At 49.8% G+C, this 26,076-nt stretch overlaps 1 protein-coding gene, 1 non-coding gene and 1 pseudogene across 2 annotated transcripts; all 3 read left to right on the top strand.

Annotated features, from left to right (window-relative positions):
* The first annotated feature begins 296 nt into the window (after nt 1-296).
* On the top strand, nt 297-1,154 carry LOC127198752 (proteasome subunit beta type-7-like; annotated as a pseudogene).
* An 8,788-nt stretch (nt 1,155-9,942) lies between these two features.
* Nucleotides 9,943-19,159, top strand: S1pr2 (sphingosine-1-phosphate receptor 2). The gene is made up of 2 exons (XM_051155970.1): nt 9,943-10,106; nt 17,657-19,159. The coding sequence occupies exon 2, from the start codon at nt 17,697-17,699 to the stop codon at nt 18,753-18,755; it is 1,059 nt and encodes a 352-aa protein (XP_051011927.1). The 5' UTR covers nt 9,943-10,106; nt 17,657-17,696; the 3' UTR covers nt 18,756-19,159.
* A 3,274-nt stretch (nt 19,160-22,433) lies between these two features.
* Nucleotides 22,434-22,538, top strand: LOC127198866 (U6 spliceosomal RNA). Its single transcript, XR_007831898.1, has one exon. It is a non-coding gene; the product is annotated as a U6 spliceosomal RNA (small nuclear RNA).
* Nucleotides 22,539-26,076: the final 3,538 nt, after the last annotated feature.

Raw genomic sequence — 26,076 nt, 5'->3', positions numbered from 1 at the left:
CTCCTGAGTGCTGGGATTAAAGATGTGGGCCATTCATACCCAATTGTTTTCCTCATTTAAAAAATGGCTACAAAAAAAAAAAAAAAGCTACAATAGCCGGGCGTGGTGGCACATGCCTTTAATCCCAGCACTCGGGAGGCAGAGGCAGGCGGATCGCTGTGAGTTCGAGGCCAGCCTGGTCTACAAAGCAAGTCCAGGACAGCCAAGGTACACAGAGAAACCCTGACTCAAAAAACCAAAAAAAAAAAAAAAAAAAAAAAAAAAAAAAAAAAAAAGAAAGAAAGAAGAAAGTACCCATGTTTGAAAGTGATGTTGGGCCCGTGGCTGTGTTGGTGTTTCAGGCACCGGTCGGAGGGTTTTCTTTTGATAATTGCCTCAGGAATGCCATCTTGGAAGCTGATTTTGCAAAAAAAAAAAAAAAGGGGTGGGGGGCGCGGGCGCTTCAAGCTTCCGAAAGCTCTGGCACTACCATTGCGGGGGGCGGGGGGTTCTATAAGGATGGAAGAGCAACTGAAGGGATGGTTGTTGCTGACAAAAACTGTTGAAAAATTCACTTCATATCTCCTAATGTTTATTGCTGTGGTGCTGGGACAGCCGCAGACACAGACATGACAACCCAGCTTATTTTGTCCAACTTGGAGCTCCGTTCTCTCACCACTGGCCGCCTTCCAAGAGTTGTAACAGCTAATTGGAGGTTGAAGCAGATGCTTTTCAGGTATCAAGGTTACATTGGTACAGCCCTAGCTTTAGGGGGAGTAGATGTTACTGGGCTTCATCTCTACAGTGTCTGTCTTCATGGATCAGCTGATAAACTGCCTTATGTCACCATGGGTTCTGGCTCCTTGGCAGCAATGGTTGTGTTTGAAGATAAGTTTAGGCCAGATATGGAGGAGGAAGAAGCTAAGAGGCTAGTGAGTGAGGCTCTCTCAGCTGGCGTCTGTAATGAATTGAGGTCTGGAAACAACACTGATTTTTGTGTCATCAGCAAGAACAAGTTGGACTTTCTTCCTCCATAGTCAGTGCCCAACAAGAAGGGGACTAGGTTTGGCCGGTACAGGTGTGAGAAAGGCACTGTAGCTGTCCTCACCAAGAAAGTCATCACTCTGGAAATCAAGGCGCTAGAAGAGACTGTCCAAACAATGGACACTTCATGAATGTTGCGGTGGGGGGAGGGGGGACGACAAGGGGGGAGTTAGTTATCTCTCTGGATGACTGGGAGTACACACCACTTAACCCTACCCCATCCGAAAACATGCATTCGGCTACTGCTTGCCGAATGAGGCTCAATGAAAGAAAGAAAGAAAGAAAGAATGAAAGAAAGAAAGAAAGAAAAGAAAGAAAGAAAGAAAGAAAGAAAGTGATTGAGTGGCGGAAAAGGTAACAAACCAGAGAAGATTTGACAGAATAGGATATACCAAACTCTCAGGAGAAGAGAGAGGAAAGGGTCGCTACTTAAGAGGCAGTTTTTCCAGGACAGTAATTGAGAGATGGGTTGCAGAGAGAGAACTCAGGTGAAGATGGAACTAGCCAGAAAATGAGAAGAATCCAGAAGACTAGAGCACTTTGCTGTGTTAGTATGAGGCCAAGCAGAGCAATTCAGAGGCCAAGAGAGAAGCCAGATTAAATAAGTCAGCTGAGAAAAGAGTTTGAACGAGAACTACTGAGTTGAACCAGCCAGCCCAGAGCTCAGAAAGAACAAGTAAGGGTGAACTTATTAAGCAGTAAATCTCAGAGGCTAAAACGTTCTAGGCCTAGGTTAGATTGCATCAAGGCTAGAAGCTTTCAGAACTAGGCCTAGGTTAGCAGAACGAGTCAGTTAGCCTCCCAGATAACAACTGAGCCAGGAGAATAAAATTACTTTTACAGAAACCCTGTCTCAGCTGGGCATGGTGGCGCACGCCTGTAATCCCAGCACTTGGGAGGCAGAGGCAGGTGGATCACTGTGAATTTGAGGCCAGTCTGGTCTACAAGTGAGTCCAGGATAGCCAAGACTACACAGAGAAACCTGTCTTGAAAAACCAAAAAAAGAAAAACAGAAACCCTGTCTCAAAAAAATAAAATAAAAATAAAAAGCGGGTGTGGGGAGACAAACTAAGACCCCCATAGTTGGCACTCCACATTTATAATCCCAACACTTGGAGGCTGAAGCAGGAGGATTGTGAGTTTGAGGCCAGCATGGACTACATAGGAAGAGTTTGTCTCAAAAAACACAAGACTGTAGAGATGTTCAAGGGTAAGAGCACTGGCTGCTCTTGCAGAGGACCAGGGTTTGGTTCCCAGAGCCAACATGGTGGCTCAAAATCACCTATACTTTTAGTGCTGGGAAAATCCTTTATGTTCTCCAGCCTCCATGGGCACCAGACACTAAGGGAATGCACAGACATACATGCAGATAAATATTTATTCACAAACCAAAATATCCAAATATTTAAGTAAACAAACAAAATACCACATCAAACAAACAAAAGGTGATGGGGCAGGCAAGCTGTGTGGATAGCTCAGTGCGTGAGTGCTTAAAACCTCTGGGTTCAATCCTGAGCACCTTATAAACTGGGCATTTGTGACCTCAGCACTCAGGAATGGAGGCAGGAGAATGAGGAGGTGAAGGTCATCCTTCCATATAGCGTGAAAGGTGCAGAAGGTGACTGGAGGAAGTGTCTGTCTTTCCCTGGGGACATCACCTTTGTCTGAAAGTCTCCTGACAGCCAGCCAGATGTGTCTGCAACTTTGACATCACCCTCACCCCCAGGCATCTAGGGAGATAGTAAATTGCTGAGCCAGCTGAGGTTACCATGGGGGGTGGCACTTCCTCCCTGCTGCAGCAGGTTCCAGCATAGTATGATATTTCTGTTCAAATTGCTCTTCCTCTGAGGACAGGACCCAGGCTTCTTTTTCTCTTTTTTTTTTTCTTTGCTTACCTCTCTCCTTTGGTCAATACCTTGGTTCTAGACCATGTCCTGGCAACACATCTGCATTGACAGAGGATACATATGTCCAAGTAAAGGGAGCCATGCACAAGTTGTCATCTGACTTCATGGATATTATAGCACATACTTGTTGGAGCATGAGTGCCCACATGCACGTGCACACACGCGCGCGCGCGCGCGCGCGCGCGCGCGCACACACACACACACACAAAATACAATTTAAAAAGAGTGTGTGACTTTCTACTTTTGTTTCGATTTTTGTTTTTTGAGACAGGGTTTCTCTGTGTAACCTTGGCTGTCCTAGACTCACTCTGTAGACCAGGCTGGCCTCAAATTCACAGCGATCCACCTGCCTCTGCCTCCCGAGTGCTGGGATTAAAGGCATGTGCTACCATACCTGGCTCCAGCTTTTTCTTTCTCTCCCCCCCCCCCCCCGACCCCAGCTATTTCTTAAAGTTACTTTTTATGTACTTATTGGGGGAGGGGCATATCCTGCTGCAGCACCCTTGTGGAGATCAGAGGACAACTGTCAGGACGGTATTCTTTACTTCCATCCTGTGGAACGTAGGTCATCAGGCTTGGTGGAAAGTGCCTTTACCCAGCAAAGTACCTTCGCCAGCCCTTTGCTTTGTTTTACATAGGGGCTTCTTTTGACACTCGGGCTGCCCTAGAACTCATGGCCTTCTTGCCTCAGCCTCAGTTCTGGCACTGCAGGAGAATTTGCCACTTTTATCTTATGAGTATGGGTGTTTTGCCTAGTTGTGTGTCTCTGCACCAGTTGCATGCGGTGCCAGGGAGGCCAGAAGAGGACATGACGTCATCTGGAACTTTAGATCCAGCTATTTGTGAGCTACTATGTGGGTGTTGGGAGGTGAACCCGGTTCTCTGCAAAATGCTCTTAACCACTGAGCCATCTCCCCTGCTGGGGAGTTTTTAACTAAAATACTCAAAATGCACAGAGGCAAAATGCTGATATTTACTGTGCCACACTTTGTGTCATCAGGAGCCGGTGTCTCAGCTCCGTCCCACTTTCGCTGTGGTGGTGGCTCAAGCTGCCTGCTCTGTACATAGTGACCCTTGGCCTGCTGTTCCATGAGCCACAGAGACCAAGGGTCTTCTCTTTCTGCTCTGAATTCCTGTGACTTTTTCTGACGGGCCCAACTAGTTCATGTGTCCATCTCAGAGCAAATCACTGCAAAGCTGTGGAGCACAGCGATTGGTTTGCTATGAGCTGGGGGGAAATGCAAAAGAAGAGTGGATTAGCCCCAAAGATAGCATTTCTCCTTAGGTACTCCGGTCAAGGCAGGAAGAACCCTTGAGCCTAAGAGATAAAGATCAGCTTGTGCAACACAGCAAAACCATTTTCTCAAGAAATAGGATTTGTTTTTGTTTTTTTGTTTCTCAAGACAGGGTGGTGGTGGCGCCACGCCTTTAATCCCAGCACTTGGGAGGCAGAGGCAGGTGGATCTCTGTGAGTTTGAGGCCAGCCTGGTCTACACAGTGAGTTCCAGGACAGCCAGAGCTGTCACACAGAGAAACCTTGTCTCAAAAAACAAAACAAAACAAAACAAAAACAAGCAAGCAAACAACAACAACAGAAGGACAGGGTTTCTCTTGTAGTCCACGCTTTAATCCCAGCACTTCCGTGTCAGATGCAAGTGGATCTCTGAGTTCGAGACCAGCCTGCTCTACAGAATGAGTTCCAGGACAGCCAGAGCTACACAGAGAAACTCTGTCTTGAAAAACCAAAAGGAGCCAGGCATGGTGGCACATGTCTTTAATCCCAGCACTCAGGAAGTAGAGGCAGGTGGATCGGATCACTATGAGTTGGAGGCCAATTTTGTCTACAAAGGTGTGTATGCCTGCACACCAGAAAAGGGCACCAGATCTCACTATAGATAGTTGTGAATCACCATGTGGTTGCTAGGAATTGAACTCAGGACCTTTGGAAGAACAGAAAGTGCTCTTAACCTCTAAGCCATCTCTCCAGCCCCCTAATTAAAATATTCTTAGTATAGTAAGACCCTGTCTTTAAAAATTACATAAAATGAATATCGAATTAAAAAAAAATTCATGTGCTGTGAAGCTGGGCATGGTGGCACACAGCTTCAATCCCAGCACTTGGGAGGCAGAGGCAGGCGGATCGCTGTGAGCTCGAGACCAGCCTGGTCTACAAAGGGAGTTGAGGACAGCCAAGGCTACACAGAGTAACCCTGTCTCAAAAGACCAAAAATAAAAAAAAAATAAAAAATCATGTGCATATGAGTATGAGCTGGTCCCCTCTGACGTCAGAAGAGGCCATTGGATTCCCTGGAAGCAGAGTCACAGGTGGCTGTGATCTTCCTGGTGTAGGTGGTGGGCACTGAACTCAGGTCCTCTGGAAGAGCAGCAAGTGCTCTTAAACAGTGAGCCATCTCTTCCGTTTTAGGATGCTCAGTGTTAAATGAAAATATATGATCAGTGTGACTAGGCATGGTGGGTTGCTTGATGGTAGAGCACTGACCTACTGTGTGCAAGAGTCCTGGGTTCCCTCTCCAGCACTACAAAATAGCTATTAATTAATGTCTGTTATTAATCATGACTGCTACAAATATTTTACAATCAGGAGTCTGATGAATTCTTGCTTTTTGTCTTTTATGGTTTCATAATTTTGTCTTTGTAGTCAAAACGAATTTTTTTACATTTGTTTACTTATTTGTGCGTGTGCGCATGCCCACACATGTTCCATGGCGTAGTTGTGGAGGTCAGAGTATGGTTTCCAGCAGCTGGTTCTCTCCTTCCACCACTTGGGTCCTGGGGAATCAAGCTCAGGCTGTCTGGATTGGGCGCCAGCACCTTTTCCCACCGAGTCATCTTGCCAGCCCGTGTTTGTGAAGGCTGGAGTTAGTACACAGAAGTGGCTGTGTTGCAAGGGTCCTCTAGTGTCCTCAGGAGAGGTGACTCAGTCTCTCCTGGTTTCCCTGTCCCCAGCTTCCGTGACTGAGGTAACAAGTGTGTGGCAAGTGTCTGTTGCCATTTTCCTCGCATGATTTCACAGGCAAATGTGGATGTATTTATACCGTTCTTATAATATATCCCCAGGCGTGAGGAGAAACAATGCATATTAGTTTACAGTTGGCTTTCCCCAATATAGTTCTCTGGGCTAGTTTCACTTCAGTATTTACCTTCTTGTCTCTGTGAGGATGGAAGCTAGGGCCCCACACGTGCCAAGCACACACTGCTGACCTATACTTTACCTGCCTCTCCCCCTACCACCACCACCAAAAAAAAAAAAAAAAAAAAAAAAGGTTTTTTTTTTTGGTTTTTTTTTTTTTTTTTTTTTGGTTTTTCGAGACAGGGTTTCTCTGTGTAGCCTTGGCCATCCTGGACTCACTTTGTAGACCAGGCTGGCCTCGAACTCACAGCGATCCGCCTGCCTCTGCCTCCCGAGTGCTGGGATTAAAGGCGTGTGCCACCACGCCCGGCTTTGATTGGTATTTTTTAAAGCTTTATTTACTTATTTATTATGTGTACAGTGCTCTGGCTGCATGTACACCTGCAGGCCAGAAGAAAGCACCAGATCACATTATAGATGGCTGTGAGCCACCGTGTGCTTGCTGGGAATTGAACTCATGACTTCTGGAGGAGCAGTTAGTGCACTTAACCTCTGAGCCATCTCTCCAGACCCTTGATTGATATTTTTGAAAGATTTGTTTTTTTATTCTATGTATATAAATGCCTTAGATGAATGTATGCATATGTACCATATGTGTGCAGGTATTCTTGCTGGCCAGAAGAGGGCACTGGATTCTTTGGAACTGGAGTTGTATGCAGGTGTGAGCTGCCATGCGGTTGCTAGGAATTGTTCTGAGGTCCTCTGCAAAAGTAGCCAGTGATTTTAACAGCTAACTCATCTTTCCAGCCATCCCCCTCTCTTGTGTGTGTGGAGGTCAGATGACCACGTGGTCCTGGGGCTAGAACTCAGGTTGTCAGAATTGGCAACAAGTGCCTTTACTCGGCCAGCTGTGTAGGCAGGCCTACTCTTTTTTTTTTTTTTTGAGACATGGATTTGATGGTGCACAGTTGCCTCCTAATAGGTTTGTAGTCTAGGGTGACCTTGAACTCCCGACTCTCTTTTCTACCCCCTGAGTGCTGAGATGACAAGTGACCAAGTCCAGCTACATTTTTTATTTTTTAAACCAAAGTTTGGGAGTGGAACTTGCCACTTCTTTACCTCTCCTGGATCCCAAGCTGCCTTGTTTAATTTGTTGCTGACTGTAACATGTACGCACTTGTCATCAGAGCTAGGAAGCACAAAGGATTTCCACGATGCGGACTGAGCTGCCTTCTTCCTAGCCTAGCTCCAGTCTCTCAGTTCCTCTCCCAGGAAGCTGAATACTTTCTTTTTCCTGTGCAGTTGTGAACTCATCTTAGCTCTGTGGTCAAGGAGTATCATACAGTTCACTGATCTGCCTCCAGCCTTTAGTATTTGAATCACGGGAGTGTTTACACGGCAAATTCAAGGACTCAAAAAAAAAAAAAAAAAAAAAAAAAAAAATTCGAGGACTCTATTTCACTCGCACAAGTGGAACCTATTTATCTTATTGCATTTTACCTTATTTTCCATGCTGGGGACGGGGATTCAGGGCCCTATGAGTCACAAGCAGGGGTTCGACTCCTGAGCCACGCCCCCAGCCTCTGGACTTGGGGATTCTGGTCCTTGATCTACCATTTCCGGTGCCTATTGAAAGGATTAACCTGCCCAGCAGGTCGTGGACCCTGGAATTTGCTACAATAACAGAAGATGGCCTCCTCGGACTACTGATCCTCCTACCTCCACCTACTGGGATTATAGGCTTTCAAACAGTCAGGAGCCTACTTACTTATTTATTTTGGGGGCTGCTGGCCCCTGCCTGGGTATGAGAGGCAAGTATTGTAACACTGGATGCAGATATGAAGCGTTCTCTCCCTCCCTGCCCCCCCCTGTTTCTCTGTGTAGCCTTGGCTGTCCTGGCTTTGCTTTGTAGACCAGGCTGGCCTCGAACTCACAGAGATCCACCTGCCTTGCCTGTACCTCCCAGAGTGCCGGGATTGCAGTTGCGCACTGCCACTGCTTCAGGCTATCTCTCTTGTTTTTAATTGTGTGTAATTGTGGGTCTGTGCGTGTGCATGCAGGTGCTTGAGGCCAGAGGTGCTGGAGCCCCTGGGGCTGGAGTCACAGGAGGTTTTAAGGTCTGTGGGTGCTGGGAAGTTCTCTCTACAAGAGCAGTGAGCTCTCCTGACCACTGAGCCACCTCTTTGGCAGCTTTTAAAAATTTATTAATGTAAACTGGGCATGGTAATACACAGCTTTAATCCCAGCACTGGGAAGGCAGAGGCAGGCAAAGCTCTTTGAGTTCAAGTCCAGCCTAGTACAAATTGAGTCCATTACACAGAGGAAACCCTGTCTCAAAAAACTAAAAACAAAAATAAAATAAAAATTAAAAAAAAGAAAATTATTTATTATTTGTGTGTGTGTGTGTGTGTGTGTGTGTGTGTGTGTGTGTGTCTGCACGTGTGCGCACACACGTATGCCACAGCAGGCCTTGGAAGTCAGAGGACAACTTGGGGGAATTGGCTTTCACTTTCCACCATGTAGGTCCCAGGTGACTGGTTACTACTGACAGCTCAGCAGTTTGTTATTCTTTTTTGTTTGTTTGTTTGTTTTTTGTTTTGTTTTGTTTTTCGAGACAGGGTTTCTCTGTTGTAGCCTTGGCCATCCTGGACTCACTTTGTAGACCAGGCTGGCCTCGAACTCACAGCGGTCCGCCTGCCTCTGCCTCCCAAGTGCTGGGATTAAAGGCGTGCGCCACCACGCCCGGCTCTGTTATTCTTTTTTTAAATGTATTTATTATTATTGTACAAGCATTGGTGTGTGAATGCAGGTTTGGCAATGCCATGGTGGCCTGTGGCTTCGCTTCTGGGTACTGAACTCAGGTCAGGGTCCCAGGCAATCACTTCCCCTGCCTAGTGAACTATATGGCTGACCTGTTGTTACTCCTTAGTTTTAGAATTTTTCACTCTGAGTTGTTTGGAGGGAGGGAACCAACAGGATCATGTAGCCATGGTTGGCCTGAAATAATAGAATAAATCTCCTGATTCTAGGCTGGGTGGTGGTGGCACAGGCACTTAATCCCAGCACTTGAGAGGCAGAGGCAGAGGCAGGTGGATCTCTGTGAGTTCGAGGCCAGCCTGGACTACAAAGCGAGTTCCAGGACAGCCAGAGCTGTTACACAGAGAGACCCTGTCTTGAAAAACAAAACAAAACAAACAAACAAAATCTCCTGATTTTATTTCCCAAGTGCTGGGATTAGAGGCCCAAACCATCAAGTCTTATTTATGTGTGCTGGCGATGGAGGCTAGGGCTTTGTGCATGCTAGGCCAACACTCTCCCACCTGAATCCACATCCCAGCCTGTGGTTTTCCAGAGTCTCACACAGGCTGGCTAAGGCATCTAGAACAACCTTGAATTCCTTATCCTCCTACCTTCTCAGGTCACATGCGCTAGGATGACAGGCGTGTGTGCCACCACACACAGTTGGGTTTTGGGGTTCCTACCAAGTCAACAAACAGTTCTGTTTTGGGGTCTGAGCATGGCACATAACTGGAATTTTTTTCTTGTAGAAACACAATAGTAAGTGCTTAATCCTGATTTGCTGAGCCTCACGTAGTAGGTAAGCGCTATCTCCTCCACTTCCAGGTCTCATGCATCAGCCTGGAGCTAAGCCTTGAGTGTATTCCAAAAGGAACAGTTGTTTCAGGTCTAGGCCACCTGGATTAAGAAAGCTGTGACGCCACGAGGCCGTGACATCATAGGACAGAACTTCTCACGGGTGCGGGCTGGGAGGGACGGGGGGGGGGCGGGGGGAGTGTGGACAAAGGGGCCCTGCTCTTCCCCGGTGCGCGCCCTGTCTGACTGGCCTGCCACATCTGGAATTCATTGCAAGTCGCCGCCGGAAAGAGGAGGAGAGGAGGGCGGGGCGAGCTGGGAGTGGGGGCGGGAGGCGGCGGCTCGGCCCGCCTCTCTCTTGTCCTAGGTCCCCAACTCCGGGACATAGACGGAGCCCAGCAAGCAGCTTCCAAAACCACCCACTGGCTGTCCCTGGGCGCAGACGCCAAGGCCACTCAGGCCAGGGCAGGGACCCCGGCCGGCCTAGCCAGGTGAGCGTGCGGGGCAAAGGGGAGGTTTCGATCGGGGCAGGCCGCTGTCCTCTGAGACCATGGGATCCCAGTTTGGGGGCCCAGCCTGAGATCAAGCGTTCATACAGGCATTGCACGCGCTGCTACAGCCTCTGCTGCACCGAGGGGACCGGTCACCCACCGTGCACCCCTTTCCACCGCTTCAGGCAGCTTCCCACCTACTCAGTGGCGCACCCCTAGACCGAGCTCCCCGCCTTCCTCCGGGCAGGAAGTTGGCTCTGAAGAGAAAGGCGGAATCTGAGCGCTTTGGGTTGGCGACTTTGCAAGACAGGGTGGGGGTTCTCAGAAAGCAGGGTTTGGGGTAATGGGGTTGTTTGGGAGAGATGTAGCATCCCTTCTCTGTCTCCGGCTTGAGCTAGGACTAAGGGTGCTACTTACGAGCGCTGACTCTCGGAGTTCATGGGCGGAGTCCCCGGGGAAGACCATCGCCTAACCACCAGTGAGGCTATTTTTTTTTTTTTTTTTTGCCTCAGTTTCCCTGAGTTGGCCCTCTCCAGCCTTCCTTTCGGGAGCATCGCTTTGTTTCGAAGGAAAGGAACAGTAACTGCAAAGTTCAGGCGCGTCTTCTCGTCCTAGCCCAGGGATGAGGCGTAGGAGTGAAGGAAGGCACGAGTGGCGTGGAGTCCGCATTGTCGCGGGCTCCACAGCGTTGGGACCTCGCCCCCTTCTCTGGCACAGGCTGACTCACCCGGGGATTTCCATCTCCCCTCCCTACCCCGTCTCTATTCTTGTTAGACGCTCAAGGCGACACTCTCTGAGGCTACTGTCCCCTGTAGCGCGACGTGGGAGCATCACTGAGGGGGGGAGGGAATGCAGTTGTTGCCCCTGGGTTCTTCCCCTCTCCCCAGTGCCCCGGGGATCTGGATGTGAGGGCCCTTTGGTGGGGTGCAGAGGTGTCGCCTCCTCCTGTTGCCTTGTGCAGGGTGGGGGCATCCTGCGCGTGTGTCGGGGTCTCGGGAGAGAGATGGCGCCGCCCCAGCCGGAGCGAATGTGGATACCGCGCATTCCTCGGCCTGATAAGGAGCCGGAGAGTGCTGCCTGGGCCGGGCGGGTCTTATTGTCGTCGCCATGGAGACGAGTCTGGCTTGGTCTAGTGGTTGGGTTGGGGTGCTGCTAGGGGATTGAGATGTCCCCACGCCTCACCTGCGATTTCTCCAACTTCAGGCTTTTTCATTCATTCGTGTGCTTCCCTCCTTTCCACCAAGCACTAGAGGCTGTGGGTGAACTTGGTAGATGGCCTCATGGCCTCATCCGGTACTAAGGAAAACAAGATAATTTCTGATTATCGAATTTGGGGGTGGGCGGGCTGTGCTGGGTAGGATGCCCCATTTCTTTAAACCCAGCACTCAGGAGACCAAGATAGGAAGATCTTTGTGAGTTCAAGGCCAGCCTGGTCTACATAGTGAGTTTCTGGTTAACCTGGGATACACAGTAAGACCCTGTCTCTAAAACAAAACAAAAAGAGAAAGCAGTTCCTGAAGACCTAGAAAGTGACATTCAAAGGAAACCTAAAGATGAGATTGTCTGGCTGAAAAGGTATTTGTGTCAGGGGTGGGGAGGGGGTTGCTGTAGGATATACCAGAGGAAACAGCAGCAGTCCTGAAGGCCCTGAGGTTGAGATTCAAGTGGTCCTTGGGAGACTAGTAGGTGTATCCCCTGGGGGCCCTGGGGAGCCACAGCAGAGCGCGGAGGTGGGGAGTGATGATGAAGCTTAGTTCAGTCAGTTTCCCCCTGCAGGCATGGTGGGCAACAGCAGTGTAGGAGGGGCTGCAACCACACAGCAAGGGGGGTGGGGGTGGGGTGTAAGGTGTGTGTGCCTGTGCGCGCGCATGTGCGTATGTGTGCGAGAGCGTGTGTGTGTGCGCGCGCGCGCACGCGCGGGGGTGTGTGTGTGTGTGTGTGTGTGTGCGCGCGCGTGCGAGTGTGTGTGCTTGTGTGCACAGGGAGTAAGGCGTATGTGTGCGCGAGCGTGTGTGTATGTGTGTGCACGGGTGTGTGCGTGTGCGTGCAAGTGTGTGTGCTCATGTGCACAGGGATGAGCTTGGCTAGCTGCTTGGGAAGGATGTGTGGGCTAGGTGGAGCTGGGAGGGAGAGGACGGGAGCCATTAAGCCACCAGGCTTTTCCTCTAGCCTTCCTCTCCCCTAATCTCTAGCTAAGCAGTCATGTTCTGGTCTATCTCTTTTCCCTCACTCCAAACCCTTCTACTTGCCCCTCTTCCTTGAGTATTTTCTGCAGTCCTGGAAATCCAGGGCTTCAAAACAATGCAGTGTCCCTAAGCTACACCAAGCCCTCCTTTTAAAATGTCTTTGTTTACAGACAGGGCCTCACTATGTAGCCCTGGCTGGCCTGGAGTGATAATGTAGATCAGGCTGGTCTCAAATTCACAGAGATCTGCATGCCTGTCTCCCAAGTCCTGGGATTAAACACCAGTACATGGTGTTTTATTTATTTATTTTGGTTTTTTGAGACAGGGTTTCTCTGTGTATTACTTGCTTTGTAGACCAGGCTGGCCTTGAACTCACAGTGATCCGTCTGCCTCTGCCTCCCGAGTGTAAAAGCGTGCCCCAACACCTCAACATCTCCCAGCCCTCCCCTTGAATTTCTACTTGAGTCAGGCTCTCCCTATGCCACCCAGCCTGACCTCCAACTCATATATAGCCTTGGCTGGTCTTGAACTCCCCATCTTCCTTCCTCAGCTTCCTGTGTAGCTGAGATTATAGGTGCAAACAGGGCAGGTTCATTCTCAGTTCAGAGTCTAGTCTCTAGTGGTAACTTCCTGCGTCTCTGAGAGGTCTGGACCACTGTGGTGGAGGGGGACAGGAGACCAGAGCTTTAGCTAGGTTTTGGAGTCTGGACAAAGGGAGGAGGCCAGGCCAACCTCCATCCGCCTGGAAAGTGACTCTTCCTCCAAGGCTCCAACCCCTTTGGGCTAGCTTCCTCTTTCTAGGAGTCCTTAAACTGCTTAAGCTCCTGTCTTTGGTTAGCAAGGTTCTAGGAGGGAAGATGAGATTGGGGAGACAGGACAGCTTGGACCTCGATCTTCCCTTCCTTTCTCAGAGTGTGTGTGTGTGTGTGTGTGTGTGTGTGTGTCTGTGTGTGTGTGTGTGTGTGTGTGTGTGTGTGTGTGTGTGTGTGTTTGCCGGGCAGAGACTTAGCATCTGCATAATCTGTGAGTATAGCGCTCACAGTCTTCCGCCCCGGGAGACAGACTTTCTGGCCAGTCCCTGGGGTGCTCACATTTACTTCTGCAGGAAATGGCCGTAATTCTTTCTCTTCTACCCAGCCAGACTGGAGAAGAGGTGGGAGTCTAGGGGGTGGGGGTGGGGGTGGGGGACTAAAGGACACACCCTGGGCTTCTTGCCCACCAGGCTTGCAATGGAGTGGGGGTCGATTCTCAATGATGAACCCCAAAAGAGAGCCCAAATGAACAGGGTGGCCTGGAGGCGTCTGAGGGAGGGTGACCCAGCGGTCAGGCAGTGGTCCAAACAGCCCCACAGGGACAATCACACAGCTCCTGAAGAGCAGAGTCCCAGCAGCTTGCAAAAGGGACCATTATAGGATTCTTCACAGAGCGCCCCCAGCCGGACCAATCGGATGCCGAGGATGCACGGAAAACGAGCCAATCAGGCTCCAGGCTACTTAGGCTTGAAGACCTGGCTTGGTAAAAAAGGTTGCTTGGCCTGTGCCCGGCTGCAAGGAGCTGAGGGCATTGGGCGCCCAGGGCTCTGTCCAGGGGAAACAAGGGGCCTCTGTATGAGGATCTGGGTGGGGCAACTGTCCCCGAGGACACGTACAAGCTCTTCTCTGTTCCCAAAGTAGGACGGATGTCCCCTCGCCCAAGGGGTGGGGAGCAGCTGTCTCTGTAAACCCCCCTCAAAGACCAGAGTGTCGCACCGAGGGGGCATCCGGGAAAGGAGATGGCTGGGCGACCCCGGAAGCCCCCCATCATTCTCAGCGCTCACCAGGAACCGGCTCTACCAGCCAAGCTTCTGGAACTGTACTCTTCTGGGAAACACGTGGCCCTTGTCAGGCCTCTTTCCAAGCCCTGGCTGGGGAGAGTTTTTAGCATGTGGCCCCTCCCTGTAACTGAGGACTGCAGCATTCTCCTCCGCTGTGCCAGCCCCTCCGAGTCTCCCCCTACCCCACTCTAGCTGGCCTTGGTGTGCTCTGCATCTCACGCTCTCTGCCCACACAGATCCCCTCCCCTATCCCTTCCCGGGCTCAGCTCAGTTTTTTTATTTTTGCAAAGGAGGGGGTGGGTGACTCAGACTTGCATGGAAACAAATTTCTAACCACCGCCTCCCCCGGCCCCTCCCGCCCCGCGCGTGCACGGGCTGCTGGGGGGGGGGGAGCCTTCACAGCTCACGTGACTTCAGCAGCTGTCCCGTCTTCCCAGCCAGGACCTCCCAGACCTGGTCACTGATTACCCTCCTCATTCTCTCCATTCCCATCCCCAGACTTCCTCACACCGGATGTGACAGGGTCTCCGCCATGTTTGCTCCAGGGGCTTCACACATCTGGATTGCATCCTGGCACTGGAGGAGGTGCCAGCGCCCTGCCCACCCCGTAGGGACCCAGTGTCCTTGATTAGTGTGAACCGGTGGGGATGAAAACCGCCTGCTGGAGTTCTGTTTTTCTGACTTTTTGTTTTTGGCTAAGTCAGTATCCCTTTCCAGAAGTGGATGGAGGCAGCCCAAAGCTTGTGCGTGTTGGGAAAGAGGCACTGAAGACATTAGCTAATGCCTGTTGTCTGTTTCCTATGCTCTCTGTGTGTTGTGTCTGTAGGTGCCTGTGAGTGTGTGCACACACATGAGTGTGTGTGCCAGAGGACAAGCTCACCTATTGCTCCTCAAATTCCATCCCATAATGTTATGCTTTGTTTTTTTGAGACCTGAAACTCTCCAGGTAGATGAGGTTGAAAGACCAGTGGGCCAGGGACCCTCCTATAATCCCAGCTTAACCCAGTGCTGGGGTTAGACAAGGTTTCTCTGTATAGCCCTGGCCGTCCTGGCACTCATTCTGTAGTCCAGGCTAGCCTCAAACTCAGAGCTCCACCTGCTCCTGCCTCCTAAGTGCTGGGATTAAGGATGTGCACCATCGCTGCCCCCCTCACCCTTAGCTTTTTTGTGTGAGTGATGAGATTGGACTTGGTCCTCATATTTGCAAGGCAAGCATTCTACCTGCTCACACATCTTTTTAGGCTCTGCATCTGCCCTTTTCTTTGTAAAAAAAAATTCTCCCCCACCTTGAGCTTCCAGAGGGATCCACCCATCTTAAACTCCCACAGGCTGCCATTATTGGCTTTATTTAACATGGGACTTAAACTTAGGCCCTTATACTGAGAAGGTGCGCCCTTTACTCACCAAGCTGTTTCTCCAGCCCCTGTGCAGTGTTCTCCATTCTTTCCTCCCTCCTTCCCTTTTTTTTTTTTTTTTTTTTTTTTTGTTGTTGTTTTGGTTTTTTGATTTTTATTTATTTATTTTTGGTTTTTTGAGACAGGGCCTCTCTGTGTAGCCTTGGCTATCCTGGACCCGCTTTGTAGACCAGGCTGGTCTCGAACTCACAGCGATCCACCTGCCTCTGCCTCCCAAGTGCTGGCATTATAGGCATGAGCCACCACGCCCGGCTTTGTTTTGGTTTTTTGAGAAAGGGTTTCTCTGTGTAGCCTGGCTGTCCTGGACTCGCTTTGTAGACCAGGCTGGCCTCGAACTCACAGCCATCTGCCTGCCTTTGCCTCTGCCTCCCGAGTGTTGGGATTAAAGGCGTGCACCACCAAGCCCAGCCTTCCTTCCCTTCTTAAAGCTTATTATGTTTGTTATTATGGGGCATGCATGATTTGAGTATGGATGCCACTGGTACCCAACATGGAGGTCAGAGGACAATTTAGGGGGAGGAGTCAGTCCTTTCCTTCTTCTGTAGCTTTGGGGACTCCAACTCAAGGTGTCAGACTTGCTCAGCAAGTGTTTTCACTCACTGTTCTCTCCATTTGTCTTTTGTCTGCTTTCTCTCGCTCTCGCCCAGGCTGGTCGTGAACTCTTGGACTCAAGTTCACAACACCCTGGGGTGCTGTGAATACAGGTGCATAGCACCACCTAGGTTTCACACATCCTTGGAAAGGACTTTCCCATTCCTTTTTTTTTTTTTTGGTTTTTCGAGACAGGGTTTCTCTGTGTAGCCTTGACCATCCTGGACTCACTTTGTAGACCAGGCTGGCCTCGAACTCACAGTGATCCGCCTGCCTCTGCCTCCCGAGTACTGGGATTAAAGGCGTGTGCCATCACACCCAGCTTGACTTTCCCATTCCTTAATGGAGGGATCTACTTTGGTACCCATTGTACAGATGGGTATGTTGAGGATAAGAGGCCAAGTCCTCAGCACTTCACTCTGAGTGTCAGAGTTGGAGTGTGAACAAATGAACTCTGCCTTGCCACCCAGGTCTCTGTCCTTCAAGACAGTGCAGCTCTGGGAGGCTTGGGCTTTAGGGCCGTCCTGGTGTCTCCTCAAGTCCATGGGTGTGCCCATGACCTCAAGGCTTAGACCCAGCCTGGCATGGGGCAGTGGGTGGTAATAACCAGGGGTTGGTGCTGCGGGTAATAAGAATCCTGCTGACCCTGGTCAGCAGGCGGCAAGAAGCCTGAGGCGCCTGTGTGTAGGAGAGAAGTGACAAGCTGTTGAAGCCCTACTTGAGGCTTGTTCTATGGGAAGGAAGGCAGGTGAGGTTTCTAGAAGTCCAGAGAATCTTGCTGGAATGTGTCGCAATCCTCCTGAGTGCACCACTATCCCTGACTTGTTAGTTTTTTGTTTTTGTTCTTTCTTGCTTTTTGGTTTTTCTTTTTTCTTCTTCTTTTTCTGGTTTTTCCAGACAGGGTTTGTCTGTGTAGCCTTGGCTGTCCTGGACTCACCTTGTAGATCAGGCTGGCCTTGAACTCACAGCGATCCACTTGCCTCTGCCTCTCGAGTGCAGGGATTAAAGGTGCCTGTAATCTCAACACTGGGGGAGGCAGAGGCAGAGGCAGAGGCAGAGGCAGGCAGATCTCTCTGAGTTTGATGCCAGCCTGGTCTCCAGAATGAGTTCCAGGACAGTCACAGCTACACACACATACACACACAACCCTGTCTGGAAAAACCATATAAAATAAACAAAACCAAAAAAAAGTTAGGTATAGCTGGTTAGTGGTGGCATATGCCTTTAATCCCAGCACTCCAGAGGCAGAGGCAGGGGGATCACTGTGAGTTCGAGGCCTGCCTGGTCTACAAAGTGAGTCCAGGATAGCCAAGGGTATACAGATAAACCCTGTCTTGGAAAAAAAAAGAAAAGAAAAAAACCGAACTGACCTATCTAAGCATTCCAGCTGTCACGTGGAAGGACAGTGATGAATTCGGCTTCCCTCGGGTCACACACCGAGAGCTAGAGCTAGCCTCTGAACCTCTGCCATCCAACTTCAGAGTCCCTGTAAAAGCCACAGCTCTGATCTGTTGTCCTCTTTCCTTCCCTTTCTTTTCTCTGCAGTTCCCAGCCCCATGGCCCCAGCCGGCCGCTGAGCCCCACCATGGGCAGCTTATATTCAGAGTACCTCAATCCTGAGAAGGTTCTGGAACACTACAATTACACCAAGGAGACGCTGGACATGCAGGAGACCCCCTCCCGCAAAGTGGCCTCAGCCTTCATCATCATCCTGTGCTGCACCATAGTGGCGGAGAACCTTCTCGTGCTAATCGCAGTGGCAAGAAACAGCAAGTTCCACTCAGCAATGTACTTGTTCCTCGGCAACCTGGCAGCCTCCGACCTGTTGGCAGGTGTGGCCTTCATGGCCAACACCTTGTTCTCAGGGCCTGTTACTCTGTCACTAACTCCCTTGCAGTGGTTTGCCCGCGAGGGTTCAGCCTTCATAACCCTCTCTGCCTCAGTCTTCAGCCTCCTGGCCATCGCCATAGAGAGACAAGTAGCACTCGCCAAGGTCAAGCTTTACGGCAGTGACAAAAGCTGTCGAATGTTGATGCTCATTGGGGCCTCGTGGCTGATCTCGCTGATTCTGGGTGGCTTGCCCATCCTAGGCTGGAACTGTCTGGACCACCTGGAGGCCTGCTCCACTGTCCTGCCCCTCTATGCCAAGCACTATGTGCTCTGCGTGGTCACCATCTTTTCTGTTATCTTACTGGCTATCGTAGCGCTGTACGTCCGAATCTACTTTGTGGTCCGCTCCAGCCATGCCGATGTCGCTGCTTCCCAGACTTTGGCCCTGCTCAAGACAGTCACCATCGTGCTGGGTGTTTTCATCATCTGCTGGCTGCCGGCTTTTAGCATCCTTCTCTTAGACTCTGCCTGTCCCGTCCGGGCCTGTCCTGTCCTCTACAAAGCCCATTATTTTTTTGCCTTTGCCACACTCAACTCACTGCTCAACCCTGTCATCTATACGTGGCGTAGCCGGGACCTTCGGAGGGAGGTGCTGAGGCCCCTGCAATGCTGGCGGCGGGGGAAGGGAGTGACAGGCCATAGAGGTGGGAACCCTGGTCACCGACTCCTGCCGCTCCGCAGCTCCAGCTCACTGGAGAGAGGCGTGCATATGCCTACGTCACCCACATTTCTGGAGGGCAACACAGTGGTTTGAAGGGAAAGGGTGAGCTGATAGATAACCAAAGCCACAGGCAGCTCTGTGGGGAGAGACCAAGTGACCTCACGGTGTCCCTCAGTGCCACAGGCCCGATGGAATAGGTCAGGTGGCCAATGGAGGCACTAAGTTATCGGATCGTAGTATCCTGACTGTAGGGACCATTAGGGTCTAGGGGGACAGCAGGCTGGAGCTTAGGGCTAGAGCATTTGCTACTTGGTACAAAGGATGTTAGCATCCTGTCCTACCTTCCAGCCAGCCACTTGGCTCCCTTCCTGCCTCCTTTTTTATTTTATTTTTTTGGTTTCTCGAGACAGGGTTTCCCTGTGTAGCCTTGTCTGTCCTGGACTCTCTTTGTAGACCAGGCTAGCCTCAAACTCACATCGATCTGCCTGCCTCTGCCTCCCGAGTGCTGGGATTAAAGGTGTGCACCAGCTCTGCTTCCTCCTTTTAAGAGCCTCTCTACATAGCCATGGCTGGCTTAGAACTGCAGTGCAGCCCTGGCTGGCCTAGAACTTGCTATGTAGACCAGGCTGGCCTGGAACTCACAGAGATCCACCTGTCTCTGCCTCCCGAGTGCTGGATTGTTAAAGCCATGTGCCACCACACCCAACTCCTGCCACCTTCTATAAACAACCTTAGGCCACTTCTCGTTCAAACACTGTCCCCACGGGACCCAAGGCTTCCTCCGTGTCTCTCTGAGGCCTAAATCCACAGCTTCCCCAATTTCATCAACGCTGCTGCTGCTTCTTCCTTTTCCTTTCATGTTGGAGGAAAGGAAACCGCTGTGTGAGCAGGGAGGAGCCCTGGAAGTCCAGTCTGTTCTCAGAGCTCATTGGCTACTTGTTCTATTGGAGAGCGCAGAGGAGTCAGTTGAGGGCTGTGGAAATGAATGTGAGGCATATGTTGAGGACGTTTTGAGCTTTCTGGTGAGAAAACACTAGAGAAAGTGTTTGTCATTCCTGGAACTCCAGGCCAAACCCAGCCTCCCTCCCCCTGAGCCCTTCCCACCTTTTTCTGGCCCAGGTACCAGGTTCCCTAAGGCAAGGAAGCCTTGAGCTGGAAGTGGCTGCTTGCAAATTGTCTTTGTTGGTGGTGTTTTTTTGTTTTTTTGTTTTTTTGTTTTTTTAATTGTGACAAGGTCTCATGTAGCCCAGGATGGCCTCCAAGTCACTATGTAGCCAAGGCTGGCTTTACACTTCTTATCCACCTCTCTCCACTTCCCAAGGGCTGATAGAGCAGGGGTGCGCCACCACCACCTGTCAGGCAAGCTGTCATGAATAACATAGTTAACATAACATGGGTGGTCAAGGACATTCCTGGGTACTCTTACGGCCTCTTCCTTGAAGGACTTCGCTAAATCCTGTGGAGGAATGGAAAATCCGATGCGGTACAAACTGTATTTATATATGTGTCTGTGTGCCAGTGGTTCAGGTCTGTGACCTCCTATCCCAGGATGGGTGTTGTCTGACCTCTCATGGTCACATCCCTGCTGAAACTGCCAATAGAGATAGGCAGGGGTGTATGTGTGTTGGGTGGGGGAGGGGGAAGGAGGGAATGGTATGGTCATGCTGAGGCCCCTTGGGAATTGCTGGTTCATCTCTCCCACATGTAGAAACCTCTGCCTCAAGAAAATCTGTGAAAGAAAAGGCTGAGGAAGGGGAAATTTGGGAGGCAAGGAGCCAGTCGGGGGCGTGTCTCCCCTCATTTAGCTTCCCAGATGCCCCCCTTATGCTGGACACCCAGATCTGGGCCAATAAAACAGTTCAATTTCTCTTGCAGCTGGTGGTCATGGGTGTGTGTGTGTGTGTGTGTGTGTGTGTGTGTGTGTGTGTGTGTGTGTGTGTGTAGTTTTAGGCAGACATTTCCCTCCATGAGTGTCCTGCCAAGGCACTCAGCCATTTCCATTTTTCTATTTCATGCCCCACTCCCCCATCCTTAGCTCTGCCTGAGCTGGAATTGCATTCAGTGGCTTCTGGGAACACAGGGGCCAACCTTGACCTTTTCCCTGGGTCTGTTGGGAGGCTGTCTGGCTCCTGGCTGTGACTCATCAGGCCCGGGGCCTCTGTGTTTTCCTTCAAAGGTACACTTTAGCAGGTGAGCTGGGCCTCTTCTCCATCCCAAGTCTGCACAGTCTGGGCAATTGGAGAGGTGGTCTCAGGGGTTGGCACAAGCCCAGCCATTCCTACACAGTTACTGTTTCCCCAAATCATGGCTGGCTACCATCAAAACGCTTTCTTTTATAATGTTTTATTTTAAAGTGTGTTTGTGAGCTGGGCGTGGTGGGGCATGCCTTTAATCCCAGCACTCGGGAGGCAGAGGCAGGTGGATCGCTGTGAGTTTGAGGCTAGCCTGGTCTACAAAGCAAGTCTAGGACAGCCAAGGCTACACAGAGAAACCCTGTCTCGAAAAAACCAAAAAATAAACAGTAAAATAAAATAAAGTGTGTGTGGGAGTGTGTGTGTATGAGTGTGTGAATATTATGGGTATATACATGTGTGCCTGAGCAGGCCAGGAGCATTGGATCCTATGGTGCTGGAGTTACAGGCTGTTGCAATCAGCCTATTGTAGGGACTGGGCATTTTGTTTCTTTGTTTGGTTTTTGTTTTTCAAGACAGGGTTTCTCTGTGTAGCCCTGGCTGTCCTGGACTCACTTTGTAAACCAGGCTGGTCTTGAACTCAGAGATCCGCCTGCCTCTGTTGGGATAACAGGCATACACCACCACACCGGCTCTCCCCACCCCCCAACAGGGTCTAAAGCAGCTCAGGTTGGCCTAGAATTCACTATGTAGTAGCCGAGGGTGCCTTGAGCTTACGATCGATCCTCTTACCTCCACCTCCCAAGTTGCTGGAGTTATGCCACCAAACCAGGTTTATGCTCTGCCAAGGATGGAACCCAGGGCTTCCTGCTGGCCAGGCTATAGCTCTGAGCCCAGCCCAGCCCCGCCCCGGCCACAATTGTCTAGCTCTTTGTGTTTTCCTTCTATTCCTAAACAGGCTTAAGGGATGGTCTTTCCTCCACTGCCCAGAGGCAAGGGTCTCTATGGCCTGATCCAGGGCTGAAGCTCCTGCCCTGAAAGTGAGGCCAGAGTTTGCATTTCTAGGAAGCACATGATACTGTAAGAACTGGGTGGGCTTGGACCGCCTGGAATCCCTACACTGGGGAAGTCCAGGCAGGCAATCTTGGGGGTGGGGCAAGGTAGCTAATGCAGACCAGCCTAGCTGGTGAGCTCCGGGATGTGAGAGAGACTCTGCTTCAGTAAATGAAGAGAAGAGGGATGAGAGAGAGACTTGAAGTTGGCCTCTGGCCTCTCTGCACACCTGCTCCTGCGAACTCAGGCATATGCAGATGCATACACACACACACACACACACACACCACATACAGACATATGCACAGAGAGGCAGGCACACACCACATACAGGCACACACACACCACATACAGGCATATAGGCACATACACACAGGCAGGCACACACACACATAGAGGGGGAAAATCTGAGTTACATGTAGTCATTCACATCTGTAGTCTCTGCACTAGGAAGGTGAAAGCAGGAGAATTTGGAGTTTTGAGTCTGTCCCAGACTACATACTGAATTCCAGGCTAGCCTGAGTTACATACCAGGACAACGTGTGTGTGTGTGTGTGTGTGTGTGTGTGTGTGTGTGTGTGTGTGTGTGTTCACTTCAGCAGCACATACACTAAAATCGGAACAATATAGAAAAGATTTGCATGGCTCCTACTTGAGGATGACAGGAAACTTTATAGTGTTCTGTGTTTTCAAAATGGCTTAAGGAAAAAACAGCAAAACAAAAGCAAAGTGGGGAGGGGCAGGCAGTGGTGGCATGCGTCTTTAATCCCAGCACTTGGGAAGCAGAGCCAGGCGGATCTCTGTGAGTTCGAGGCCAGCCTGGTCTACAAAGCAAGAACAAAGGGGACTAGTGTGGACACTCAGTAGGTAAAGGTCTTGTTGCCACCTGACCAGCTGAGTTTACCCCTTGGGGCCCAACATTGGAAGGAGAGAATCAACTCCTGCAGGTTCTCCTCTACCTGCACATGTGCAATGCAGCACAAACACGTTCACATGCACACACGTGCGCACACATACACACATGCATGCACACATACACAGGTACACACATATGCACACACATGCACACACAAACACATGTATGTATACATGTGCACATGAGTGAAAGCACACACACACACACAGAGTCTCTCCAGCCTGGCCTCCAACACAACTCCAGTCCTAGACAGGGTTCAAGTTACCCAACAGTGTTCTCGAGAAGGGAAATTCCTGTAGGGTGCAAGCTTGTAGCCTCTGTCCTCTGCACATGCAGCTAACCTTTTGACATTGCAACAGACAGTTGACAGAGTTCACGCGCCAGAAGCAAGCCAACAAGTTAAAAAGAAAAAAAAAATTCCCAGCACTTGGGAAGCAGAGTTGGGGATAAATGTGACTTCAAGGCCAGCCTGGTCTATAAAGTGAGTCCAGGACAGCCAAGGCTACACAGAGAAACCCTGCCTTGAAGAGCCAAAACACAAAACAAACAAATCCATGATCTATAAAAGGGTCTTTAGGCATAATAGCGACTCCTGTAATTGACCTTGGGCTGAGGTATGGTTCCATAGCACAGCTCTGGCTCCACAAGACCCCTGGGTCCATCACTAGTGTGGGGGTGGATGACTCTGGAGGGTCTCCATATGTTGGTTCACAACCATTTGTAACTCTAGTTCCAGGGAATGTGGCAACTTCAGACCTCCACAGGCGCCAAGCATGCACATGACAGGAAAAATAATAAATACAAGCATTCTTGCCCAGCGTGGTGGCTCACGCCTTTAATTCCAGCACCTAGGGAGGCAGAGGCACGGTGGATTCTGTGAGTTTGAGGCCAGCCTAGTCTACAAAGTCTAGGACAGCCAAGGCTACATAGAGAAACCCTGTCTGGAAAAAACAACCAATCTACCTACCAAACAACCAAACAAAAAATACAAGCCTTCTTTAGTCCATAGCTACAGCTCATGGATGCTTAAAGTGTGGTTAGCACAAAGCAGAGATTGAATTTTAAATTTTATTGGTTAGCTAACTTTTCAAATTTCTTCTTTTTGTTGTTGTTGTTGTTTTGTTTTGTTTTTTGTTTTTTTTTTTTTTTTTTTTTGTGACAGGGTTTCTCTGGGTAGCCTTGGCTTTCCTGGACTCACTTTGTAGACCAGGCTGGCCTTGAACTCACTTCGATCTGCCTGCCTCTGCCTCCCTGAGAGCTGGAATTAAAGGCATGCGCCTGGCTTCAAATTTCTTTTTTGACACAGGTTATTATTCTGTAGCCAGAATAGCCTAGAACTTAAGTAACTCAGGCTGTTCTCAAACTCCCAGAAATTGTCCTGCATCAGCCTACCAAGTACTGGGATTACAAGTGAGAGATCAGACGTGGGTGTGGGTGTGGGTGTGGGTAGCATTTAGGGGCTCACACATGTTAGGCAATTGTTCTACTGAGCTATTCTCCCAGCCTTCTTCTAATTTTAAGTAACTTAAATTAGCATATGTGGGCATTTGCTATAGTATCATGTTTTTTGTTTTTGTTTGTTTGTTTGGGTTTTTTGTTTTGTTTTTGTTTTTCGAGACAGGGTCTCTCTCTCTCTCTCTCTTTTTTTTTTTTTTTTTTTTTTGCGACAAGGTCTTCCTGTGTTAGCCTTGGCTGTCCTGGACTCACTTTGTAGACCAGGCTGGCTTTGAACTCATGGCGATCCACCTTCCTCTGCCTCAAGAGTGCTGGGATTAAAGGCATGACCCACCACGCCTGGCAGAGACAGGGTTTCTCTGTGCAGCCTTGGCTGTCTTTGCTCTGTAGACCAGGCTTACCTTGAACTGACAGAGATCTACCTGCCTCTGCCTCCTAAACGCTGGGATTAAAGGCATAAAAGCATGAGCCTTATCTCTTCACTGTGTGTGTGTGTGTGTGTGTGTGTCTCAGTGGCATGGGTGGATATCAAAGGAAAGCTTGCAGTAGTTAGTTCTCTCCTCCCACCAAGCGGGTCCTGGGGAGAAGAAACAGGTTGACAAGAGTTAGCAGCAAGGAATTTTACCCATGATCCATCTGACCAGAGCAACATCAGGTTTCTAGGATGGAAATCGGGGCCTTGAGCCAGCAGCCCTTGCCCATGTATTGGACCATATAATTCTGCCTTGGATCAAATTTTCTTTTGGCATTGTATTACCATAGCAACAGGAATCCACCATGCCTGTTGCTCTGATTATGATGACATGGTAACCTGTACATTTTGCTTCATGATTCAGAGGTTAGTTCTTTCCTCAGTGGGATCCAAATTAGTCACAGCTGTGATCCATAATTATTGATACAAATCCATTGAATGCAATGGCAGGAAAAGTGACTTTTCTCACTTCGTAAAGAGATTCAAAGACCTAACAGTTTAGTCTTCTATCTGTTCATCCATCTACCCGCATATCCATGCATCCATCCATCCTCCAGTCTATCCATTCAACTGTCTTTCACCTGTACATTTATCCATTACCTACCCATCCACCCACCCACCCATTCATCCTCCTACTCATTCATCTACCCATGCATCCATCTACTCATCTGCCCACCCGCTTACCTATCCATCCCTCCACCCACCCACCCTTCCAGCTGTTCATCCACCCATCTATTCATTCAACCTAAATACTCGGGCGAGTTCCCTAAGATCTGCAGACCCTCAGTAACACTAAGAGGCAGCAATCTACAGTCTGCACTGTGTTTCCCCAGTGACCCCTTTACTGATCAGGTCACCCTTGTGTGTCCAGCATCTCTTTCAGTTAGAAGCGTCATTGGCTTCTTGTCTTTCATGACCTTGGCACATTGGGAAACAGATGGCCTTTGCCGTAGGATTCTGCGGTATTTCAGCACGGCTCAATTTGGACTGCATTTAAGCAGTCATTGTGTTTCTCTTGCAGGGCCTTTGCTGGCAGCTCCATCACTGGCCGTACGTACTGTTATCCTGTGCAGTCCTCAGCACCAGAAAAGTCAGTTTCTTCTGATCACTTGGCTGAGTTGGTGACTGTCTGTTTGTCGTCTGTTGTGTCTTCTACCCTTTGGAGAAGCTATTTCCTGATTCATAATTGTGAGGGGTCCTGTGGTGAGATCTGAGGGTGCAACTTCCTGTATGACTCAGCCCTTCCTCACCAGCTCTTTCTTAGGCCTATCCTCATTATTTAGAAATGAAATAATTTGTCAGCATTTTGCTTCATGTCTCTAAAAGATAGCCAACACTGAGAAAAAGAGAAAAAAAAAAGCTTAGTCACAAAACCAGCATCGTCTC

The sequence above is a fragment of the Acomys russatus genome, chromosome 14 (genome assembly GCF_903995435.1).
Source record: "Acomys russatus chromosome 14, mAcoRus1.1, whole genome shotgun sequence".
Taxonomy (NCBI): Eukaryota; Metazoa; Chordata; class Mammalia; order Rodentia; family Muridae; genus Acomys; species Acomys russatus.
The sequence above is the reverse complement of the archived record's forward strand: the minus strand, read 5'-3'. Positions and strand labels throughout refer to the sequence as shown.